A 22,729-nucleotide genomic window follows, 5' to 3' on the forward strand; every position below is an offset into this window, starting at 1 on the left:
GCAAAAGTATAATACAAAGATTGCAGAAATACAACTGGGAGTTAAATCACATTCCAATAACTTAAAAAGAGAAAAACACTCAGTTTGTTTCTTAAGGCATGGTGTTTCCAGTATTAATTTTATTTTTAAATCCAGAAAAAAGAAATCGTTGGTTTTTCTTTGCTTTTTTAATACAAGAAGTTTTGTACAGAGTTTCTGACTCATAGAAATTCAGGTTTTGCTCTCAATGTTATAGACGCCTAGCTATGTAAAAAAATTCACATAATTTAAGTTTAAAGACAACCTACTTGTGCTTTGCAATTGATTAAAAATATGTGCGCACACTACTGTGATATGTCAACCAAATAACAGAGGTACAACATAAAAATATACAATGCATCTTAATGTAACTCAATGTTCACAGCATCTCCAGATAGGCTAAAGAATTAATCATTGGACTGAATTACCCAGGGAGGAAAAAGCATGTTTCACACAACCGGTGTGTTCAGTGCTAAAAGATTTAATTTTAGAAAAGTTACAGGGGTGGGGGAGAGAGGGGAAAAAGTCACATCACTATAATCCCCTCATCCTTCTCTCAATAGCTGTTGAAATCATATTTGTCTGCAACAGTACCAAATTATCTAGCACCTTATCCTACGTAATATGAATATTTCTTTGATACATGGCACACAAACTGCGTACAAAAGAGATTTACCATAAAAGAGAAGATATTTCAAGAAGTACAAATTTGATGGTACCAGCCATCTTTGGAAATCACTACCATGAGGCAAAGAGGATATGAACCTAAGTCCCTTGCACATAACATGTGAAAATGAAGTGTCTTACACATCTCCAACTGACTAGTGCACAATATTGCACTCATTGCTCCAAGATATCTCCAGTTTCTAGATATTTCCTGGACTTGGAGAAGAGAGGCACAAATAGGGTCCTTGATAAGACCATTTGATTACTTTAGTAAAGTCACATCAACAGATTTTATTTGCTTCAAATTTCCTTAAACTGTCTCCAGTCTTTGGCTAGATTCAAATTGCCAGGGGGGGAAAAAACAGGATTAAAAAGTAATAAAACTGGATTTTTTGGAGTTCCAGGTGAACAAAATTTAAGGCAAGAGTCAGGATTTTAAGTTCTCAATTTGCTACATGGTTCTGATTCATTGGTCTTCATACTTAAATGTACAAATACAGCATTCCATTGGATAGATACCCAACAAATGGCCCTCCTCAAAAGGATAGGAACACACTTCTTCATGGATAGTCCAGTGGCTATATTTAATAAGAGTTTCAAAGTCCATAGTAAGAAGCTCAGCTGATTTTAAAAAACCCACATCTTCAAACTATTTGACTTTTGTAGGCTCAGTGGCATATGCACTATTATGTTTCTCCCTAGGAAGGAGAACCACAGCCCTAGATTTATCATGGATGGTCCACCATGTCCTACGAACAGTAGGTGGCATCCACACCACTAGGGAGCATTTGTTGAAACTGATGAAATGTGAAAGGAGAAGAGCCATCTGCAGAATGAAGCAATTAAAAATGCTTTATGAAAATGAAGCAGTTTTAAACAGGCAGATTTGTATTGTCTGACAATTTTGTAGTTGCAAATGCAACAGTATGATATTATCTATTTTGGTACAAGAGAGAAGCTTGGTTGTTGAAGAGATAGTTTGTTTTGTCATTGGACTAGCTGGGATATTAAATACATTTTAAGGGGCACTGATTTGGCCCAAAATACATTTCTTCCTTTTAAAAAAAAAAGTTTGCCATATATATGGAATTTACCCAGTTTCCCAAAGCAAGTTCTTTAGACCTCTCTTTTAAAACACAATCTATTCCAAAAGAATGTCTGATGTTCAACATTCATGAGCAAGCCTACAACCAGTGACAGGTGGAAAACAAAGGAAACTTTTTTAGTTAATGGAAATTATTTCCATTTCAAAACACTTGACACGCATCTATAAAGTGAAGTCGACAGATTATGAAAAGAGCTGACGTGTTCTTTATAAAAGATTTTTAAAAATCCAAACATCATCTTTGTGTAAGATGCAGGGTCTTTAACAACATATTTACAATGATGTATGAAAGATTCTGCAAAATATAAATCAAGAATCAGAAATTTAACTTTAGCATTTGCGTTTATGAATAGAATAGTGATGAACAAATTTATAGCACTCATTTAATTTGCCAAATTTATGCAGCTGAAATGCTTTCAAAATTCCAAATTCCAATTCTAAAAAGCAGCCCACCATTGCATCAAACAAAAATATATTTACTAGCAACGCATGTGTATGCAGAAGCATGTCTGATATTATAACGATATTTTATCATTAGTAGGTCATTCGCTTTATTGAATGTCATGATGTAAACTGAATGTGTTGCTTCATCACAAATATTAATCCTGATTGCTTTTTCTCTCTCAATAAGCTGAATCGGTTGATTTAGTAGGAAAGGCAAAGGGAGGTTGTTTCATTTTTACATGGTGCCCTTAGCCACCCAATCACTATAAAAAAATCCCCTATTTACACTGCACTTTCACATCACTTAGTTTTCCAAATATTTCCTAGATACAGACAAGTAGAGGCTGCTGGTTTTAAGCAGGAAGTCAAGTGTTTTCTCAATATTACTGTCTCAAATAGAGTTTTTTATAGATGATATTCACAAAATGTAATGCACAAAGGGCCAAGATAGTGGAAAGAAAATTCAAAGTTACATACTATGGAAAAGTGCAATCACTTGTTCTTTTTGTAAAACACAATACTCTGTAACATAGCCATACACATCCAATATGTCCCATTCTTGGTAATTTTCTACATCAGACTATACATAATGCTGGCGATCCTCTGCCTTTAAAGCTATTCTGGGAGTATAGAGTTTAGCCTGTCCATTACTTCTGGGTCAGATACAAGCAATACCTTGGCAATAACAAGCACAAAAGTTTAAGCTCTGTGTTAAACAGACCTGTCACTGACATAAGAATGTAAAAACGTAATTTACTGGAATCACTTCCTGGCCACAGTTAATCAGGAGTGACACACACAAGGCCAAGGGATCTAATGAAAACTTTATCCTATTACTTCTCACCTGATTATGTCAACTCTTGTGTACACATTATAAAAATCTCCCAATTAGTATACTCCTGTCTGAGGACACTGAGCCGCGTGATACTACACATTGATTGGGGTGCCCAATCTATAAGACAACAAATAAAGGCCACATAGGAAACTTGTCAGGAGCACAAAGGCCATACTGAATCCAACTACACATATTCCAATAAAAATGCACACAACACCATGTGCTCATACTTGCCTTTCTTAAATGATGAATGGAAACTGCTTGGAGTAATTCAGCCCTGCAGCTGGCTGGATTATCTTTTTTTTTTTTTTTTTTTTTTTTTTTTTTTTACTATGACTGCCAGATGAGGACAGCATGGCCAGAAGCTGCAATTTAGAACTTCACTAGTCACACTTTGGGGATCCAAAGTCTACCCACAAAGTTCTGCTTTTCCTTCTTCTTGTCCCACAAAGGTGTCCCATGCCTATCTATTTCCTAATGCTACACATCGGGCACCAATTCTGCTCTGGGATGCAAGCACACAGTTCTCACTGAGTCCAGTGGAACTGCATACATTCATGTGGGGGTAGATTCTTGTCCTGTTCATTTCTGTTTTTATAGCCAGGGGTCTTGTAGGAATACCAAACCTGGCCATCTTACAGATACCAGGAAGTATAGTTTCACTGAATATATATAACCACATACAATACATTCATCAGCATGAACACACATATATGCATATTTTCAGAAATGATCTCCTGTTAGAAACATTAACCTTTTCCTTAACATGGATCTTATGAAATCTCTTTGTTTCCAGTTGTATCTTCTACATTCAAACAGTTGTGTGGTTAGGTTTGTCAGTTTCTCATGAGGGGGATAAGAGACCAATATTCATTTTCACTTAAAAAAATAATAGTGATTTGCAATCAGACTGCTTGGTTTTGAGATTTGTGCTTATGGGAAGGGAGATAGGAAGGAGAGTATGTTTTCTATGCAACAGCCCCATGAGTGATCAAATCCGGCAATGCTCACTCCCTTACACACATGAAGGCCAATTAAAAATTGCTTAGACATCATTCTCCTCACTATCCCCCTCAAAATACTTTAAGTAAAAAAATGTTACATGTTGCAGCACAACATACTACAGTTGATGCTTTTTCAAAAGAGGTGTGGAAATGCATTTACATTGTTTGTCAGAAACCTGTAATATCGAAAATTATGTTCAGTAAATTACCTCAAACTCTCTGAAAATGCATTCTACAAAAGAATAATGATGATTTTGTAACTCCCAACATCTTAGTTACAGCTTTGTTACTTTACAGCTGTAACTTTCCCCCCTTCCAGAACTGATTCTAGGGAAACTCCATTATAAAAACAGATTAAAACAAAAATTTCTACCATGTTTCACAAGACCTACTGCTCCAGATATGAAATGATTATTTGCTGCTTAGATAAAGTATAACATTTATTTTATAAAACAATCTAGTTTTACCAGGCACATTTGAACAGTGAAAAATCCATGAGATTTTTAAGGTGGTTGTACAGAAATCCAGTATTATTTCCCCCTTCGAGATGCAAAAGACATGTGGTGAAAGAATCACTACAGATTAGCTGGATTTTGTCTTAAAAATTCTGACTTTTGTGAATTTTACACCCTTTGTGAAAAAATCCAAAGGTTTTGTGCAAGTCAGGGCTTAAGTCTAACGTTTGCTTTTTTCACAAAAAAATGTAGCAGTCAATTTGGTGCTCACAAAAACGAGGGACTAAATTACATGGCTACCTCCATACAACTCTGTCATTGCACTTCTGTGTTGCCAGGCTTCAACCTACCTTGAGTAGATCTAACAGTGATTTGTGGTTTTGTGACATACAACATGGGAACTATGATAAAAGTAAAGCTCATGCTCATGTATGATGTGGTATCAAATATGAACTTCAGTTTCTAAAAGTGAAAGATTAGCGTACTAAATTCAAAGCGCCACCTAGCCAGTGAACAGATAAAAAGGTTAGAGCGATATGGAAAGCCTCAGGAGTTGGCAATTTCAAGTGAACTGTGCTAGTTCCAATTTTACACTGTTATTTGCGAAGTAAACAACCCCCCATTAAGTTGTACAGAATTAAAGTAGCTCTCTTCACTTCAAATGTAGAAGTGTCAATCCTAAAAGAGTGACTATTATCAGTGGAATAAAAGCCATTCTGGGCAATTTTAGATTTAGGTATGGAAGACAGACAGAGCAATATAGTGAACCATGTCTGAATAGGCAAAATAGAGGTTTGGTAGGAATTAAGTCATTTGAGTGCACGAGGACTGAAAAACTAAAAATAATTGTGTTTATAAAAGGAATGAGGGACATAGTTTCAGAGAAGGATATACCCTGTATCCCAAACTCAAAGAGATGCAGAGCATCCAAACAAAGGAACTAGATCAGTTTCTTTTAACATGGGAACAACTATTCAATAATTACATTTTTTTCAACATTATGTTCATCCTATTAATTAATTTTGTTAGGTGAAAAATGATCATAAATGTTGTCCAAAGCACTCTGCAACAGAGGTATCTGTTCCCAGAAAAAAATGCTCCTTTTACATTCTGAAGGGAAAGTGCCAGATATTAAACCTAGGGACCATATTCTAGGCTCCTGATGCATTACAGTGAACGTATTTCCACAAATGCAGACTAGAAAGTGACCATATCCTCCAACACTGAGACTTAGGGAATGGCCTTTGTTTCTACTGGTAGTGATATGAACAACCAAATGTAGTGTGCTTTATATTCTCCTTTCTACGATTTTCCACAGAGTGTGTCCTCTGAGAAGTCAGAATTGCATTCAATCATATTTGGGTGTAACTTTGTGATTGTATCTGGAAGTATTCTAGGCTAGTATACCAATGTCAGTTGATAAAGGTTGTGCGGTTTTTTGTTGTTTTTTTTTAAATCTCATATCAGTGTCCCTCTTGTAATTAGCTAGCCTTTTGTTAATTGTCTGTTTTACAGGATCGAGAAGGGTACAGTAATTTAGTAGGCACATTACTCAGGTGCCAATGAGCCAGAAAACTGCAGCAAAAGTCAACATTGCAGCAAGTAACTTTACAGTACAGTACATGAATGATTTATTAAAATGTGTATACATTTCCTAAATTATTGCCTAATGCTCCAGAAGGCAGTATTTACCAAACACTGATGCCTCAAAATGGCACAAGCCCATTTATCACCATCCTGGAATGTGCTAAAACTGGTTGGTCTGAACATGAAGAAGAGCCACATTTGGGGTGGAACACAGCATTGATAGAACACAACACAAACATCTGTTCTTCAGTCCACCTCTCTCTGGATGAGATTCACTACGCCACAGGAGTAATCTGACACAGCACATGAGTTAAACCAAAACAGAAACAATCATCATAAATAGTGAGCAAAGTGGACCTACCAGAGCAGCTACACTTCTGGGATGAACTGTAAGTGGTGCCGATTTCATGAAGTACTACAATTTGGTTTAATTTTTTTTCTTTTTTTAAAAAAAGTGCTTTCTCCATGGATCAATGCTCCACCTACAGTTCCAAGCATTATTACAATTTTTTATTATTTAAATGACAGACTTCCCCCTTACTCATACCCTTCATTGCATTTGCCATGTGCTTCTTTCTGTGGTGTTAAAAAAAAATATCAGATCAGGCAAACCCCAAGGGACAGTTTACATTTGTGTTTTGTTTCTGTAGATCTCCATCACAGATGGAATTTTTGCTAGTCATTTCTTGGAACCAATCCATTAGCAGGAAAAATAAGAGCAGAGAAAATAAATCCCATGTGACAGAAGAGGAGGAATGGAGAATCAATAAACAAGCAGAATCAGTTTTCCACCGGGGTTGGATTTGCTAAGGGCTGGCTCACAATGACTTGCACCACATAATCCTTCGGGATTTTCAGCTCCTCCAGTTTCATTTTGTCTGCGAGCGGCCTGCCTGAGAAGAACCAGCGCTGACTGCTGGGCTCCACTCCTTCCACTGTATGCAGTCGCCTCTTCATGTGATATACCGTGTCCATGCTGCGGACCATAAGTTTGAGGTCTTTGCCTGTTGAGAGGCGCAAGCGAAGCTGGCATTCATGCCCAGAATTGGGTGGTGGATCGGGAATATCTAGAGTCTCCAGGTCTCCCTTCTCCTCTATCATATTGATAGGTGGGGCCAGGCAGTAGACTGGAAGCTGGTATCTGTTGCCCAGTTCATCATAGCACTCTGTAAGAGCACCTTTGGGAGACAGAGGAAAGAACAGTATAAATAAATGCATTTTACACTTAAATCAAACTGGTGGTAACCACAAAAACATTTGTTCTTGTTATTAGAAAAATGGTAGATTGAATTATATGTACGTGATTAAAATTATAGAAATTTTTGGATAGATGTTACACTATTATAGGCCTGAAATTTCACAAGTTAGAATCCCCTTTTCTCTCAAGCCCCCTGATGGTGCCCACCCCAATGAGAACAAAAATACATTTCAGCATTCAGCATTAAAGCAACAAGGAAACTGGTTTGCAGTCTTTGATAAGGAGTTCTCTCACTACTGATGTTGTAAGTGAGGTTCAACAGACAACTCAGGAATTATAACTTACATTTACAAAGCTATTAATAAGTATCACAGCGTGTACACAGAGAGACACGCTTCTCACCATAAGACTTTCAAGAATTACACTAGAAAAATGTGGCAGAGCTACATTTTTAGCAATAAAGTTTTCAGTTAAAGTAAGTTAAAGCGAGAATTCAAGCCTGACTACCTATGTCACATATCACGTTCATGCAGTTTGTCAGGAAAATGAGACGCAGAGGAAGTCAGCCTTTGATTTCCTAAATCAGAGCAGAAATCTGCTCTCAGTCAATGGAGTTAAAAAGCATACATTTGCATACCAAGGAAATGCTACAACGTTGTCTTGCATTTACCTGCTTGTAATAAATTTTCTCATTCTTGCCCCTAGATGGGGCACATACACTTGCAAGATTATCCATCTTTTTGTAGTTACAAATGTTTGAAGATGAGCCAAGTCCCTGAGCTACAGAATATTTTAAAAACTCATTGACTCTGCAATTCTGCACACACCATCCCAACTGTTCCCCATTAGAAATTAAGGCCTTTTCTAGTTGGAGGCTTTTTTCATGCTGACAGTGAATTGCCTTAAATGTCGCTGTTCGGTTGATCAGCAAAAATTACTGCAACATGAAATTATATCTTGGGGACATACTGCATAGGTCTTTCATTTCATTCTAATGGTCACATCTGATGCTGAGAACTAGTGTACTTTCTTTGAAACAGAAACTTACACATTCTTTTTAAATAAATATTCTGTTTTTTAAAAAGAGATTTTTAGCTCATTCCTCACCAACGTAAGTTAAACATACAATGAGCATGGACTGATTAAAATATGAATGTCCCAAAAGCTGTCACATATCAGGACTTTCATCTCTATTTGTGTGACCAGCAACAATCATTATACTGTGGGTTTCATAACAAATCCAGAGGAATATGGTTTTCCTGCAGCAGAGTAATTTTTTAAAAAGCGAACAAAACATGAAAGAATGATGCCTGGAGTAGACAAACGTCTATGAAAAATGGAACACTTCTAGTAATCAGTCAAGTGAAATTGTCCTGAACTCAAATATTATCCAGTGATAGTTGTGCCCCCAAACTGCCTGCTCTCTTCTAGTAGGTCTTTTTTCCCCTAAAATGGTCAAAAGGGCAGCTCCACTATATGAAAGAAGAGAAATGGCTGTACTACCACTCTCAATCTTATCCAGACTAACACGGCTACCCTTCTGATATTTGACAATCTCAGTCTTGTGCTCTCTTGTGCATTCCACAGTAAACCAAGCAGGACTAATTAACATTTAATCCAGGTACTTTATATAAAGTATGACAGGAGAAATAACTAACTCCTTCAGTTCTCACAGCCCAAAGATTTTTTTTGCCTTTATTTTGTTGAACAGTACACATTTTTGAATACCTAATCAGTATAGCAAATATCCAACACAGCAAGATTAATTTTTCCTGTGAACAGTAAATTTATTTTTGAGTGCTTTGCTACATGCAACCAAATAGGTCTAGCATTTTTATAGTCTCAAGGAAGCTAAACTATATACCACTATCAATTTTTAAAAACACATATTTGCCATAAAAGAAAGCTACTTCTTAGGCTGTGGCAGGGCAGGGCCATAAAGGGGTTAATATGAAATACAATGGTAACATAGAACTAGGATAGGCTTGCCAAGGGATTTCTTCATGACCTATATTCCTAGTCCATTTGAACCAACACCAATGCCAAAGTATATGCTATAAACAGCAGTTTGCTTAATCATAATCAGGTAAGCAATATTAAAACCCAGCTAATTCAGTGCAGTCTTCCTGGAATATGCATACAATTCTTTGAGGACTTTGAAAGGGGTAAACTAAAGTTGCTGTCTTGCCACTGAAAAATGCAGTCTAATGACAGTACTAGCAAAGGTTTAAGATAAATTATAAGTATAAAAAATGTATTTGGAACCCTGTCTTCAAAACTTTCAAACTTTCTCCATCACTGTGAAATATTTTTAAGATTCTTGAAAATCCTTAAATGTGCCAGCTGTACCGCTGCAGCACATCTGGTGAAGATGTTCTATGCCAATTGGAGAGGGCTCTCCTGTTGGCATAAAAACACTACCTCAGCAAATAGCAGAAGCTATATCAGCGGGAGAAGCTCTCCTGCCGAGACAGTGCTGTGCACACAAACGCTTATATCAGTGTAACTCTTGTCGCTTAGGGGGCGGGTTTATTCACACCCCTGAGTAACCTAAGTTATGCTGACACAGGCTGTAGTGTAGACCTAGCCTGAGCATTTAACTAGAAACAAAACACACGTGAAAGAAGAACAGACAAAAGTGAAGTATCCTCTGACCAAGTTGGTTGTCAGTGTTGGAAAGCTTATGTCACCCAATATACTTACAGTGTTACACATTTAACATTATTCTTCATTTGTTGAGTGCCAAAAATACTTGGCATTATGTAGAACAGAAGAAAAATGGGTCCCGGTCCCAGGGAGCTTTCAGTCTGCTCAAATAAAAATGGAACTATGCAACTAGAACCCATATTATCAGTGTGGTTCTGGTCCCATTCAAGCATCTAATCCACATAGAGGTTTATGAAACTATTATATGCTTTGGACTAAGGAAACTAGTTCTCTAGCTAAAGTGGTAGATGTTCATACAGTTTGATCTAGAAGTCCTGGGTTCAAATCCCCACAGACAATCTGTCCAGCTGTGTTGTATTAAAAAAATTACATACACAAGTCAATAATGAAAAAATGTCATATCTGCTTGAATTCAAAAGCGAAAACATATCTGACTATATTCACAACTAGAACTGGGTGAACTCTAATTTTTTTTTTTTTAAGAAAATGCAGTGAAATTCAAATTATTTGCAAAATGTCTGTGAATGATACATCAGTTATCATTACAAGGACTGTCTTATTAATAACAGATTGATGCTCTTCAGATTCCTGACAGTGTGTGTATTTTTTATTATACATAGTAACTAAACAGAGAAGTAAATACATTTTGACTGCTCAAAACTTTTATTTTGGCTGTTATAATTGAAAACTTTCTGTTACTAACACTAAAAGCCACTTTTGGGCTTATGTTCAGGCCAGTGGTTTTCAACCTTTTTTCATTTGCAGACCCTTAAAAAATTTCAAATGGAGGTGTGGATCCCTTTGGAAATCTTAGAAATAGTCTGTGGACACCTAGGGATCCTCAAACCACAGGCTGAAAAGCACTGTTTATGGTAATAACCTTTCATGGATCCCTTAGGCATAGTCTGCGGACCGCCAGGGGTCTGCGGACAACAGGTCAAAAACCACTGATTTAGGCCACAAAGTCATGCCACAAGAAGTGGCATTAATAGAATGTTAAGATCTCAATAGAAAAAGAAAAGGACAATTTACTTTATAGGTTCCTCCATCAATTGGGCAAAAACGGGCCTCACAAACTAATTAAGGGGACTCCCATTTGGATACACTAAGGACACTGGCTCCCTTAAACTTGTGACACAAAGCAACACAGATGGAAATTTCAAAGTTAGACAGACAGCTCCATCCTCTGCTTTTTCCATTATTAATGTTATTTCTTGAGTGCCAACAGTGTGTCTGAAGCTGGAACTCTCAGACAGTGATGGCCCATGGCTCAAAAGGCTTCCAGTCTAATACTGACAGCCAAAACCAGACCAGACATTAGAACAGATGTAAAGAACAAAGGATCCAATGATTGCCAAACTTCTAAATTTGGAGGATGTGTTTGTTATTGGATTGAAACACAACCAAGAGGCTCTGGAGAAGGGCGCGGTTTTTAAGGAGGAAAATGAACCAAGGGAAGGTGACTGTGGCACAAAGAGAAGGAGAGAATTCTACATGGAAGGAAGAGGAAGAGAAAAATAACTAAGGTATTTCAGTACAGTTAGCAAGGAAACAATGGTGTAAAAATATCACAATAGCTAGCTAGAACTCTCTTACAAATTTTAATTCTCCTTTTGGTCATTTATATTAATCACTGTGGAAAAGATTAACGTGACACCATATTTTAGGAGAGGGGAAAAAAGGATGTAATGGACTATTTTATGATAATCTGTAGCACCTGCCAGTGAACTAGTATTTCAGGTGTAACAGAAGCTCTCTCAGCCCTCTTGACTGCATGGTAAGTACCCTGAACATAACTATATGCAAGAGGCTGGGAATACAGAAGGATATGGCAACAATGGGAGGAAAGGGTGGATGAAGCTTCATTAGAGAAAGAGACATGTAAGATGGCCTACTATAATTTTGTGTCACTGTCTCAAGGAAGTAGAAACCAATTGCAAATCACATCCCTTCTATGCCACTGGCACATAACATCATTGTGGCAACTACAGCAATTGCTTTCAAGGAACAGTATTAAGAAAGCTGTGTATTTTATCTTCTAATACAATTTAGTAGGTGGATACAAGGGGAGATGGCACCATGTGAGAGCTTACAGAACTTTGTGGAGCACAAAGTAGTGCAATGTGGGACACAAACATCCCATGAATCAAAGATCGAGAACCTCTTAATAACAGAGGGCCCACTGTAATAAAAATTACTGGAGTAATTTGATACTGACCTTCCCATGTGGCAATATCAGGTATTAACCTTCGGAACCGCTGACTCACGTCAGTTGATTGTGGCCAGAGAACATAGCTGAGTGTTTTATAGTAATAAATATGTAACACAGGCTTACAAACAGAGTAAGCGGGGGAGGGGGAATGTCCTGTTTACTTAAAGGAAGTAATATATTCTTGGACTCAGAACAGGGACATTTTGGCATAAGTCAGAAGGTGGCACAGAAAGCTTCTTAATAGTTGTTACACAGACTTGCAACAGTTTTTGGGTTTTAAACAGAAAAACAATAAAAACTAATAAAAACAAAATTAATATCAAGCACACTGGATTAGAAATTTTTTTTTAAAGATGAAGTACTATATAGGCTATAAAACTGTGTCTTAACTAGTTATTAGTGTGAAGAACTTTTTCCTAGAATAGTAACTGAAAACCCTAGGGAAAAAATGACTGGTTTCTGTGCTTAAACAGGTTTGCTTAAATCAAAATTTGGATGCATCTGTCCTTTTGCATGTTAAACATTATTAAATTTAATAGATCCAAACTATAGTAAACGTAAAATTTCTGGAAGAGTTGATGAAATCAAGAACAAGTTTGTATGCCCACACTTATTCAACGCTATAAAAGAATCTTAGAACGCATTTTAACAGCCCTTTTTCCAAGCTATATAGTGCACTAACTTCAGGAAGATGCAGCAAAATCTTATTTGCTGTTCTCGATGGTGCTTCACTTTCACATAGACCCCCAGCAGTTTCAAGATAAACCCTTAAGAACCCAAAATTTACAACTGATCAGACTTAAACAAACAAACAAACGAAACCCCCACCACCACAACAGCAGGTTTGCTGTCTGGGGAGAAATTTTTTCCTAGCATGCCAAGGACAAGTAGTTCATCTAAAGAGTTTAAATGTCTGTGTATTTATAACATTTCAATCATCCTAGAAACAGCTGGCTCATTTGTTCTTATTACTAAAAAAAATCTCCATTCGAAAAGCATGTATATTATTCAATTCAAGGACACTTGGATTGCTCAAAACACTGGCAACTGTAAGACTTATCTATAGCTTGCTGCTCTGAATCTAGCCTGGGTCACTAATTCCTGAAAGACATCGCCATCCAATGGTGGTTTGAGAGCCTATATGAACTGAATCTATCTTATTCTAGTTCATAGTGGTCAGGGATTCCTAGAGGGCAATCACTATTAACATGAAAATTGAACTTTCTTCTGTGATATTTTGTATTTATGCAACCTACCGTTAATACAAACTGGGAGAGTAAAACAAAAAGGGTGCTACTTTGCAGTCAAACCCATATAACTTAGTGATTGGAGCAGTATTAAAAAGTTAAACAACTGTAGTTCTTCAGTTTTCTGGAAGGTGGGGCATTATATTATTTGCGGAAGCCTGTGTGTCACACTAAGCACTAAAACAATTAACTATAAATATCAATGGTGCGGGTGAAGTACTTTAAAGTAAACAAGTGTGAATTCCTCATGCTCTTTTCATGTTCATTTGCCAGCCACATTAAGCCTACACCTGCAACACAAATTTTAACATCTGTAAAGCTACTGTACATTACATTGCCTCATCAACTCCTCATGAAGTGTTAAGTGCTTTCCCTAGAATCCAACAGTCTCACTAATGCTTAAATAACCAAAGGATTCCAACCGAGCTTCTATCTTTATCCTCTTTTTAGCATAAAACACTTACTCAAGCACTTTGAAGCAAGAGCTTGTAGACAATAAGAGTTAAGCATTTAATAATTCTCATTCCAAATTTATGGGAAAAGAGCTCTACCATTAAAAGAACATTACATGTCTGGCTCAAGTCCACAAAAGGAAACACTTTCTGAGCCAGGAGGAGTTCTGGGGGCTGCAGAAGCTGATTGGTAGGGCCCTATCAAATTCACGGCCATGAAAAACATGTCATGGGCCGTGAAATCTGGTCTCCCCCCATGAAATCTGGTCTTTTGTGTGCTTTTACTTTATACTATACAGATTTCATGGGGGAGACCAGCATTTCTCAAATTGGGAGTCCTGACCCAAAAGGGGGGGTCACGGTATTGCCACCCTTACTTCTGTGCTGCCTTTGGAGCTGGACAGCTGGAGAGCAGCAGCTGTAGGCTGGGTGCCCAGCTCTGAGGGCAGCGCCTTGCCAGCAGCAGTGCATAAGGGTGGCAATACCATACCATGCCACCCTTACTTCTGCGCTGCTGCCTTCAGAACTGGGTGGCCACAGAGTGGTGGCTGCTGGTGGAGGGCACAGCTCTGCCAGCAGCAGTGCAGAAGTAAGGGTGGCATGGTATGGCATGGTATTGCCACCCTTACTTCTGTGCTGCTGCTGGCAGGGCTCTGCCTTCACAGATGGGTTCCTGGTCAGCAGCCCCTACTCTGCAGCTGTCCAGCTCTGAAGGCAGTGCCACCACGAGCAGCAGTGCAGAAGTAAGGGTAGCACTACTGCAATCACTCTACAATAAAAGACAGTTACTCGCCTTTGTAACTGTTGTTCTTCGAGATGTGTTGCTCATATCCATTTCAATTAGGTGTGTGCGCACTGCGGCACGCTCGTCAGAAGATTTTTACCCTAGCAACACTTGGTGGGTCGGCTGGGCGCCCACTGGAGTGGCGCCGCTATGGCGCTGGATATATACCCCTGCCGAACCAATGGCCCTTCAGTTCCTTCTTGCCGGCTACTCCGACAGAGGGGAAGGAGGGCGGGTTTGGAATGGATATGAGCAACACATCTCGAAGAACAACAGTTACAAAGGTGAGTAACTGTCTTTTCTTCTTCGAGTGCTTGCTCATATCGATTCCAATTAGGTGATTCCCAAACCTAACCCAGGCGATGGGGTTGGAGTGAGATGTTGCAGAATGCAAAACTGCTGAGCCAAAGGCTGCATCATCTCTGGACTGTTGAACCAGAGCGTAATGAGAGGCAAAGGTGTGGACCGAAGACCAGGTAGCTGCGCGACATATCTCCTGGATGGGTACATGAGCCAGGAAGGCGGCAGATGAAGCCTGAGCTCTGGTAGAACGAGCAGAGAGGTGGCTCGAGGGAACATGAGCCAAGTCATAACAAGTACAGATGCATGCCGTCATCCAAGATGAGATCCTCTGGGAGGAGACAGGTAGGCCCTTCATTCGGTCTGCCACCGCGACGAAGAGTTGGGGCATTTTACGAAAGGGTTTTGTGCACTTGATATAAAATGCGAGCGCTCTACGGACGTCTAGGGAGTGCAACTGTTGCTGCCGTCGTGATGAATGTGGCTTCGGAAAGAAGACTGGAAAGAAGATATCCTGGTTTACATGAAAGGCCGAAACCACTTTAGGAAGGAACGCTGGGTGTGGTCACAACTGCACCTTGTCCTTGTGAAACACAGTATACGGTGGGTCCACCGTGAGAGCCCGAAGCTCGGAGACTCATCTGGCTGATGTAATGGCTACGAGGAAAGCTGTCTTCCAGGACAGGTATAGTAGCGAGCAGGTTGCTAACGGCTCGAATGGGGCAGACATGAGTCTGGTTAGAACCAGGATGAGGTCCCAAGTTGGGCAGGGGCGTCGTACTTGGGGGTATAGGTGCTCCAAGCCCTTGAGGAACCCAGAAACCATCGGGTGCGAGAACACGGAGCGGCCACTCTCTCCTGGATGGAAGGTAGAGATGGCGGCCAAGTGCACCCTCAATGATGATATCGCTAGGCCCTGATGTTTGAGATACCAGAGGTAGTCCAAGATGGTGGGGATCGAGACCTCAGTGGGAGTGACATTCTGTGTTTCGCACCAGCAGGAGAAACGCTTCCACTTGGCCAGATACGTTGACCGAGTGGAAGGTTTCCTGCTACCCAGGAGTACTTCTTGTACTGAGGCAGGGCAACGTAACTCGGACTGGTTTAACCACACAGCAGCCATGCTGTGAGGTGAAGGGACGGCAGGTCTGAGTGGCGAAGTCTGCCATGGTCCTGCGTTATGAGGTCTGGACGAAGAGGCAGGGTAATTGGGTTGGCTATCGACAGGTCGAGCAGCATGGTGTACCAGTGCTGCCTGGGCCACGCTGGAGTGATCATGATCAAGCGAGCTCTGTCCCAGCGGAGTTTTATCAGGACCCTGTGAACCAGCGGGACCGGTGGAAAGGTGTAAAGCAGTTGGCTCGTCCACGGCATCAGGAAAGCGTCCGAGATCGAGCCCAGGGAGAGGCCTTGGAAGAAGCAGAACATCTGGCATTTCCTGTTCTCGCGGGAAGCGAAGAGGTCTATATGAGGAAGTCCCACTTCCAGAAAAAGGAATGAATAATGTCCGAACAAATCGACCACTCATGAGACAGGAAGGATCTGCTGAGTCGATCTGCCAGAATGTTCCGAACCCCTGGGAGAAAAGACGCTACCAGGTCTATTGAGTGGGCTATACAGAAGTCCCAAAGCTGGAAGGCTTCCTGACAAAGGGGGGAGGACCGTGCCCGTCCCTGCTTGTTTATGTAATACATGGCCGTTGTATTGTCTGTGAACACTGAGACACAGCGGCCTTGTAAGTGCTGCTGAAACGCCTGGCACGCAAGGCGGACTGCTCTCAGCTCTCGGACATTGATGTGCAAGGCCAGTTCCTGAGATGACCAAAGGCCTTGAATGCGAAGATGTTCGAGGTGAGCACCCCAGCCGAGAGATGAGGCGTCCATCGTCAATCTTGGCTCAACTCGGTATACCACCTGGGCAGAGATGCCATAGACATGATAGTCACCATTCCCCCGAGCATCCTAGGCTCCCTCGACTGGTGGCTGACGCCTTCCCTGGTGTGTGCAGGGGTGCCGTTCCATCCACCCCAGCCTTCTATGGCCCTGACAACACGTAGGACCCAACGATCTGAAGTTAGCTGGGACCATGCAGGGAGGAAAAAGGAGAGGCGGTTGGAAAAGGGAGGTAAAGGATCCTGGAAAGAAACTGGTACACCGTTCTCAGGCGCACCTTCAAAAGTTTGGCTTTGGCCCCGTAGGTGGTTTGGAGGGACCCTGATTCTGGCTCCCTTGGGGTCAAGACCGCCATCTATGGATTGCCTCGGCCGCGCCGTCTGCCGAAGTCCTGTCTCGGTCTAGGCGGGGGATAAGGACGGTGATGCTGGGGACGGAAGGACCTGCGCTGAATCACCGAGGTGTGCATTCCGAGGGAGCACATGACCACCCTGTTGTCCTTAAGGCTCTGCAGCTTGGGGTCAGTCTTTTCAGAGAACAGGCCTTGACCGTCAGAGGGCAGGTCCTATATGGTGGTTTGTAGCTCAGGTGGAAGGCCTGAGACCTGAAGCCATGATATCCGCCTCATGGCGACACCTGAAGCTAGGGTCCTGGCTGCGGAGTCAGTTGCGTCCAGGGAGGCCTGGAGAGAAGTTCTCGCCACCTTCTTCCCTTCCTCCAAAAGGGCAGCAAACTCTGGGCGGGAGTCTTGGGGAATGAACTCCTTGAATTTCTCAACCGCCGTCCAGGTGTTATAATTGTACTGGCTTAGCACGGCTTGCTGGTTTGCCACCCTGAGTTGGAGGCCCCCAGTAGAGTATACCTTGCGGACCAATAAGTCCATGCGTCTAGCCTCCTTTGATTTTGGAGCAGGAGCTTGCTGGCCATGGCGTTCCCTTTCATTGACTGATTGCACGACAAGGGAGCAGGGAGGAGGGTGCAGGTACAGGTGCTCATACCCCTTAGAGGGTAACATGTACTTCCGCTCAACTCCCCTGACTGTGGGCGTAATAGATGCTGGATACTGCCAGATGCTATCGGCGTTTGCTTGTATCGTACGGATAAACAGCAAGGCCACTCTTGTGGGGGTATCAGCTGACAGTATATCCACCACCGGGTCCTCTATCTCCAGGACCTCCTCGACCTGAAGATTTATATTCAGGGCCACCTGCCTCAGGAGGTCCTGATGTGCCCGCAGGTCAATTGGAGGAGGATGTCCCTGCCACCGCTTCATCTGGAGAGGAGGAAGAGGAAAGTCCAGGGACAAGAGGGTCCTGCGTGGGCTCCTGTTCTTGAGCAATGTCAGTCTCGGGTGGAACTTGAGACACTGCCGGCTGAATGAGAGCTTCCTCTGTACCCGTGGGAAGGGGGTGGCTGACTGTTGCCTCTGGCACCCGATGTTCCAATGGTGCGAAGCAGAATGGCACTGGAGGTGCACCTTGGGCTTGATGGTATGCCAAAGGTGTCCAGAATGACCACTGATGGGGTCCCTGTTCCTGGGTCTGGGTCTCCTGAAAGACACATCTGAGTCACGGTCCTGTGCATAGGAAGCACTGTCCGTGTGAAAAGACACAGATGTGTGATGAGATTTCAGGGAGGCACTGAAAACCCCTGGGAAGGGTCTTGATCTCTAAATGACCTCTCCCTGTGTGGCACTGGAGAGCGGTACCGGTTGCCATACTGGGAGCAAGACCGGGACCTGCGACCGGAGCGATCCCGGGAGGTCAACCGGGATCTGGAGGTTCGATGTCGAGAGTGGCTGTGAAAGGTGCGGTGCCGGGAATGGTACCGGGAGCTGGATCGGTGCTGAGAGCATCGGGTCGGCAAACGGGACGCTGAGCGGTGCCGCGAGTGCGACCGGTACTAAGATGGAGAGCAGTGCCGGGACTGCGAGCGGCGTTGGGACCGTGATCAGCGATGGGACCGAGAGTGCCGGTGGGACCGTGATCGTGATCGGTGCCTCTCGATGGCGCCGACAGAGGGTGGCCTCAGCAGGGCAGGCTTGCCTATTGATTGAATGACCCTCACCGGCAGTGCTGGGGGTTGAGGCAGCGTGGACTCCATCAGGGCGATCAGCTCCCTTGCCATAGAAAGGTCTCCGTCGTGGAGGGAATTGTGAGCTCAACCACGGCGCACACCGGGGAGCTTTCAGGCACCGGACTCGACAGCCCTTGCGGGACCAGAATCGACAGTGCCGAAGCTGTTGGTGCCGCGGCAGGTGTCGGTGCCAGGCAGTCGACATAGGCGGGTGCTCCAACTGTGGTGCAGGTGGCACAGAAGCCACAGGAGTCTTATGCTTCTTAACCCACGGAGAGAGGGAACAGTGCCGAGCAGACGATGGTGCTGGCGACGGTCGGTGCTGAGGGGCCTTAGCGGTACCAGCTCGATCCGGTGCCGAAGAGACGCTTCTGCCGAGGGTGGAGGAGTAAGAGCTGCCTCCATCAGGAGCTGTTTCAGACGAAAGTCCCGCTCCTTCTTTGTCCTGGGCTTAAAGGCCTTACAGATCCCGCACTTATCCAAGAGGTGGGATTCCCCGAGGCACTTAAGGCAAGAGTCATGGGGATCTCCCGTCGGCATCGGCCTGTGGCAGGTCGAGCACGGTTTGGGGCCCGGTACCGGGTGCGGGGAAGGGGCTAATCCCTGAACCTGTCAACTATATACACTAACTATAACAAAGAATTAATAAAACTAACTATAAACTATAGAATTTTTAACTATATACACACGAATTAATAAAAGAACTGTGAGTAGCTAGGGAGGTGGAGATCAGCTAAGCTCCGCTCCACTGTTCCAACGACTGACACGGGCGGTAAGAAGGAACTGAAGGGCCGTTGGGTCGGCAGAGGTATATACCCAGCGCCATAGTGGCGCCACTCCAGGGGGCGCCCAGCCGACCCACCGAGTGTTGCTAGGGTAAAAACCTTCCGACGAGCGTGCACGTGGTGCGCGCACACCTAAATTGGAATCGATATGAGCAAGCACTCGAAGAAGAACTTGTGACCCTGCCACAACCCCTTTTTGGGTCAGGATCCCATCAATTACAACACCACAAAATTTCAGATTCAAATATCGAAATCATGACTTTAAAAATCATACGACCATGACATTGACCAAAACGGACCATGAATTTGGTAGGGCCCTATTCATCAGTAAATTAAGAGGAGCTCATTTCCACTCAGTAGCAACACCTGCTGAGCAGTTCAGAATGGCTTTAACCAGCTGGCTGCCTAAAAAAATAAGCTCAGCATGGAGACCTGAGGATGTACAGGTAGCAGAGGAAGGTGTTACAGAAAGAGGAGAGATTAAGAGTTTCATGAAAGTGCAAGATCCATCTGCACCCGGACAGTGTGCATTGAACATTAAGGTGTTGAGGTCACTAGAACCCCATTTCTTCAGCACTGAAGAATGAAAGCACATGATTCAGCCTGAAGATGCTCCGCTGGGTAAAATACAATATACTGAATTATGTTTTGTGGAGCAGCTGCTTTGCTACAGTTAAGGATAAGAAGTCTTTTCTATTTAAAGGATGACCTTTCTAAGTGCTCTAAAATCTTCACCGTTACTAGGATTGTCTTGATATTTGATGTGCCTCATGGAGGCACTGGGTAGTGTTAGAGGTCCAAATTTGAGCAAAGCATTCTTGAGATACTGCCCCCTGAAAAAAACACCTTTTAAAAAAAAAAAACAAATTCCAGTCTTGTAACTAATTTTTTGCACTCACAAGGGGCTCAAACTATGGCTCTGAGTGCCCCCAATTGATTCCAGTCACTTGACATTTATGTCAGCTAGTGCATGGCCCCCACTGATCTTTCAGGGAAGCAATATAAAATGATGGGATCTAAATTAGCTGTTACCACTCAGGAAAGAGATTGTGGAGTCATTGTGGATAGTTCTCTGAAAACATCCACTCAATATACAGCAGCAGTCAAAAAAGCTAATACAGTGTTGGGAATCATTAGGAAAGGGATAGATAATAGGACAGAAAATATATTGCCTCTATACAAAACAATGGTATGCCCATATCTTGAATACTGCATGCAGATCTGATCAGTCCATCTCAAAAAAAGATATATTGGAAGTTGGAAAATGTACAGAACAGGGAAACGAAATAGACACATATGGAGATATGAAATAGCTTCCATATGAGGAGAGAGAAATAAAATTGGGACTTCTCAGCTCGGAAAAGACACACTTAAAGGGGGATATGATAGAGGGCTATAAAATCATGACTGGCATGGAGAAAGCAAACGAGGAAGTGTTATTTACTAATTCTCATAACACAAGGACTAGGGGTCATCAAATGAAATTAATAGGCAGCAGGTTTAAAACAAACAAAAGGAAGTATTTCTTCACACAACGCACAGTCAACCTGTGGAACTCTTTGCTAGAGGATGTTGTAAAGGCCAAGACTATGATAGGGTTCAAAAAAGAACTAAATAAATTCATAGAGGATAGGTCTATCAATGGCTATCTGTTGTCATGTTGCTATTATGTGCCTATCACGTGTTTTGTTTTGTTTACTTACTTTTGGGGAGTCTGTCCTGCTCATTTTACAGCTAATTTAGAAGGGGCTTTAGCTATTTTCTGAAAGATAATAAATTACACATGCTCTGCGCAGATATGAGAGAATGATTGCTGGACATGTTGCTACTCTTCCACTTGGGCGATTATTATACCAGAGTGCAAGAATTAATCCATTAGCACTGATTAACTAGAGGAAAGATGAAAGACAGGATAATGCTTCTGAACAATGGAACTCTGAACAGGAGATGCTCACAACATTTTTAGATTCTTATAACTTTTTGGGTGCAAAGCCAGGGAATATGGGCAGGTTGGAGCAGTTGAGGGAGCATGTGGAGGGGATGCTGGAGTAGTGCTGGGGCTGTGGGGATAGGGAGAGTGCAAGAAGGAGATATGGGTTGAGGGCTCAGGACAGTTTGGCAGTCAGCCCCATATTCTTCCCTGCTACATGCGCTGGAATTCGAGGAGTCTGAGCCCCTCTCCCTGTCCTCAGGGAGGAAACTGGCATCTGGGGATCCCTGCCCCTGGGAGGGATCTGACCCTTTTCCTTACTGTCCCCCTTTCCTTATGGGTGGGGCAGGGTCTGGGCCCTGTTGTCCCTTTGAGTGGGGGGCTGAGAACAGGTATGCTTGGTGTTTGGCAGGCTCCCAAGCACTGACATGGGGTAGGGAAGGAAATGAGAATAAAGGCTGAATTGAATGGAGCAGTGCACACCTCTCAAAGCTATTGTTTTAAGCTATATTCAGCTCCATGGAGTGTTGCCATTCAGCTGAGAATGGATCACTGAGCTGAATGGGCAACTTCACAGCTCTTTGTGGAGCCTGCTGCAGGGTGATGTGTAGTACATCTTTCCCCATACCTTAGCCCAGTGTTGGGGCAGGGACTCAATCTCCACTCTCCTGCCTCCAGGTGGTAACATACTCCTCACAGCCCTACCACCTTCCCACCTCCCTATAGCTCCTCCACACTTATCAGGGACATGGAGAGGCAAGGAGGCGGGTGGTGTGTATGGGAGAGGCTCAGAGCAGCTTTTTACAGATGAGAAACTGAGACAGAGAGACTTCAGAGCTTATGTCAACCTAATTCTGTAAGCATCTACACTGAAATGCAGCTCTCACTGATACAAGTCGCCCACTACCCCGATTTAACTCCACCTCCATGAGAGATGTATCACTTAGGTCGATGTAGTTAGGTCAATGCAGTGTCGACACTGCATTGCTTACGTAGACTGTTGCTGCCTTTCAGAAGCCATCCCACAATGCCCCACACTGGCAGTTAAATCAGTGTAATCGCTCCTGGTGAG

At 42.6% G+C, this 22,729-nt stretch overlaps 1 protein-coding gene across 6 annotated transcripts in view; it reads right to left on the reverse strand.

Moving 5' to 3' along the window:
* Nucleotides 1-99: 99 nt before the first annotated feature.
* UBTD2 (ubiquitin domain containing 2) overlaps nt 100-22,729 on the reverse strand; it is a 113,565-nt gene continuing 90,935 nt past the window's right edge. For all 6 annotated transcript variants that reach the window (XM_050962822.1, XM_050962823.1, XM_050962825.1 and 3 more), the window contains one exon: nt 100-7,292. In XM_050962822.1, the coding sequence (XP_050818779.1) occupies nt 6,895-7,292 (398 nt within the window). In that variant the 3' untranslated portion in view covers nt 100-6,894. The remainder of the gene's footprint in view (nt 7,293-22,729) is intronic.

The sequence above is a fragment of the Gopherus flavomarginatus genome, chromosome 7, assembly GCF_025201925.1.
Source record: "Gopherus flavomarginatus isolate rGopFla2 chromosome 7, rGopFla2.mat.asm, whole genome shotgun sequence".
Taxonomy (NCBI): domain Eukaryota; kingdom Metazoa; phylum Chordata; order Testudines; family Testudinidae; genus Gopherus; species Gopherus flavomarginatus.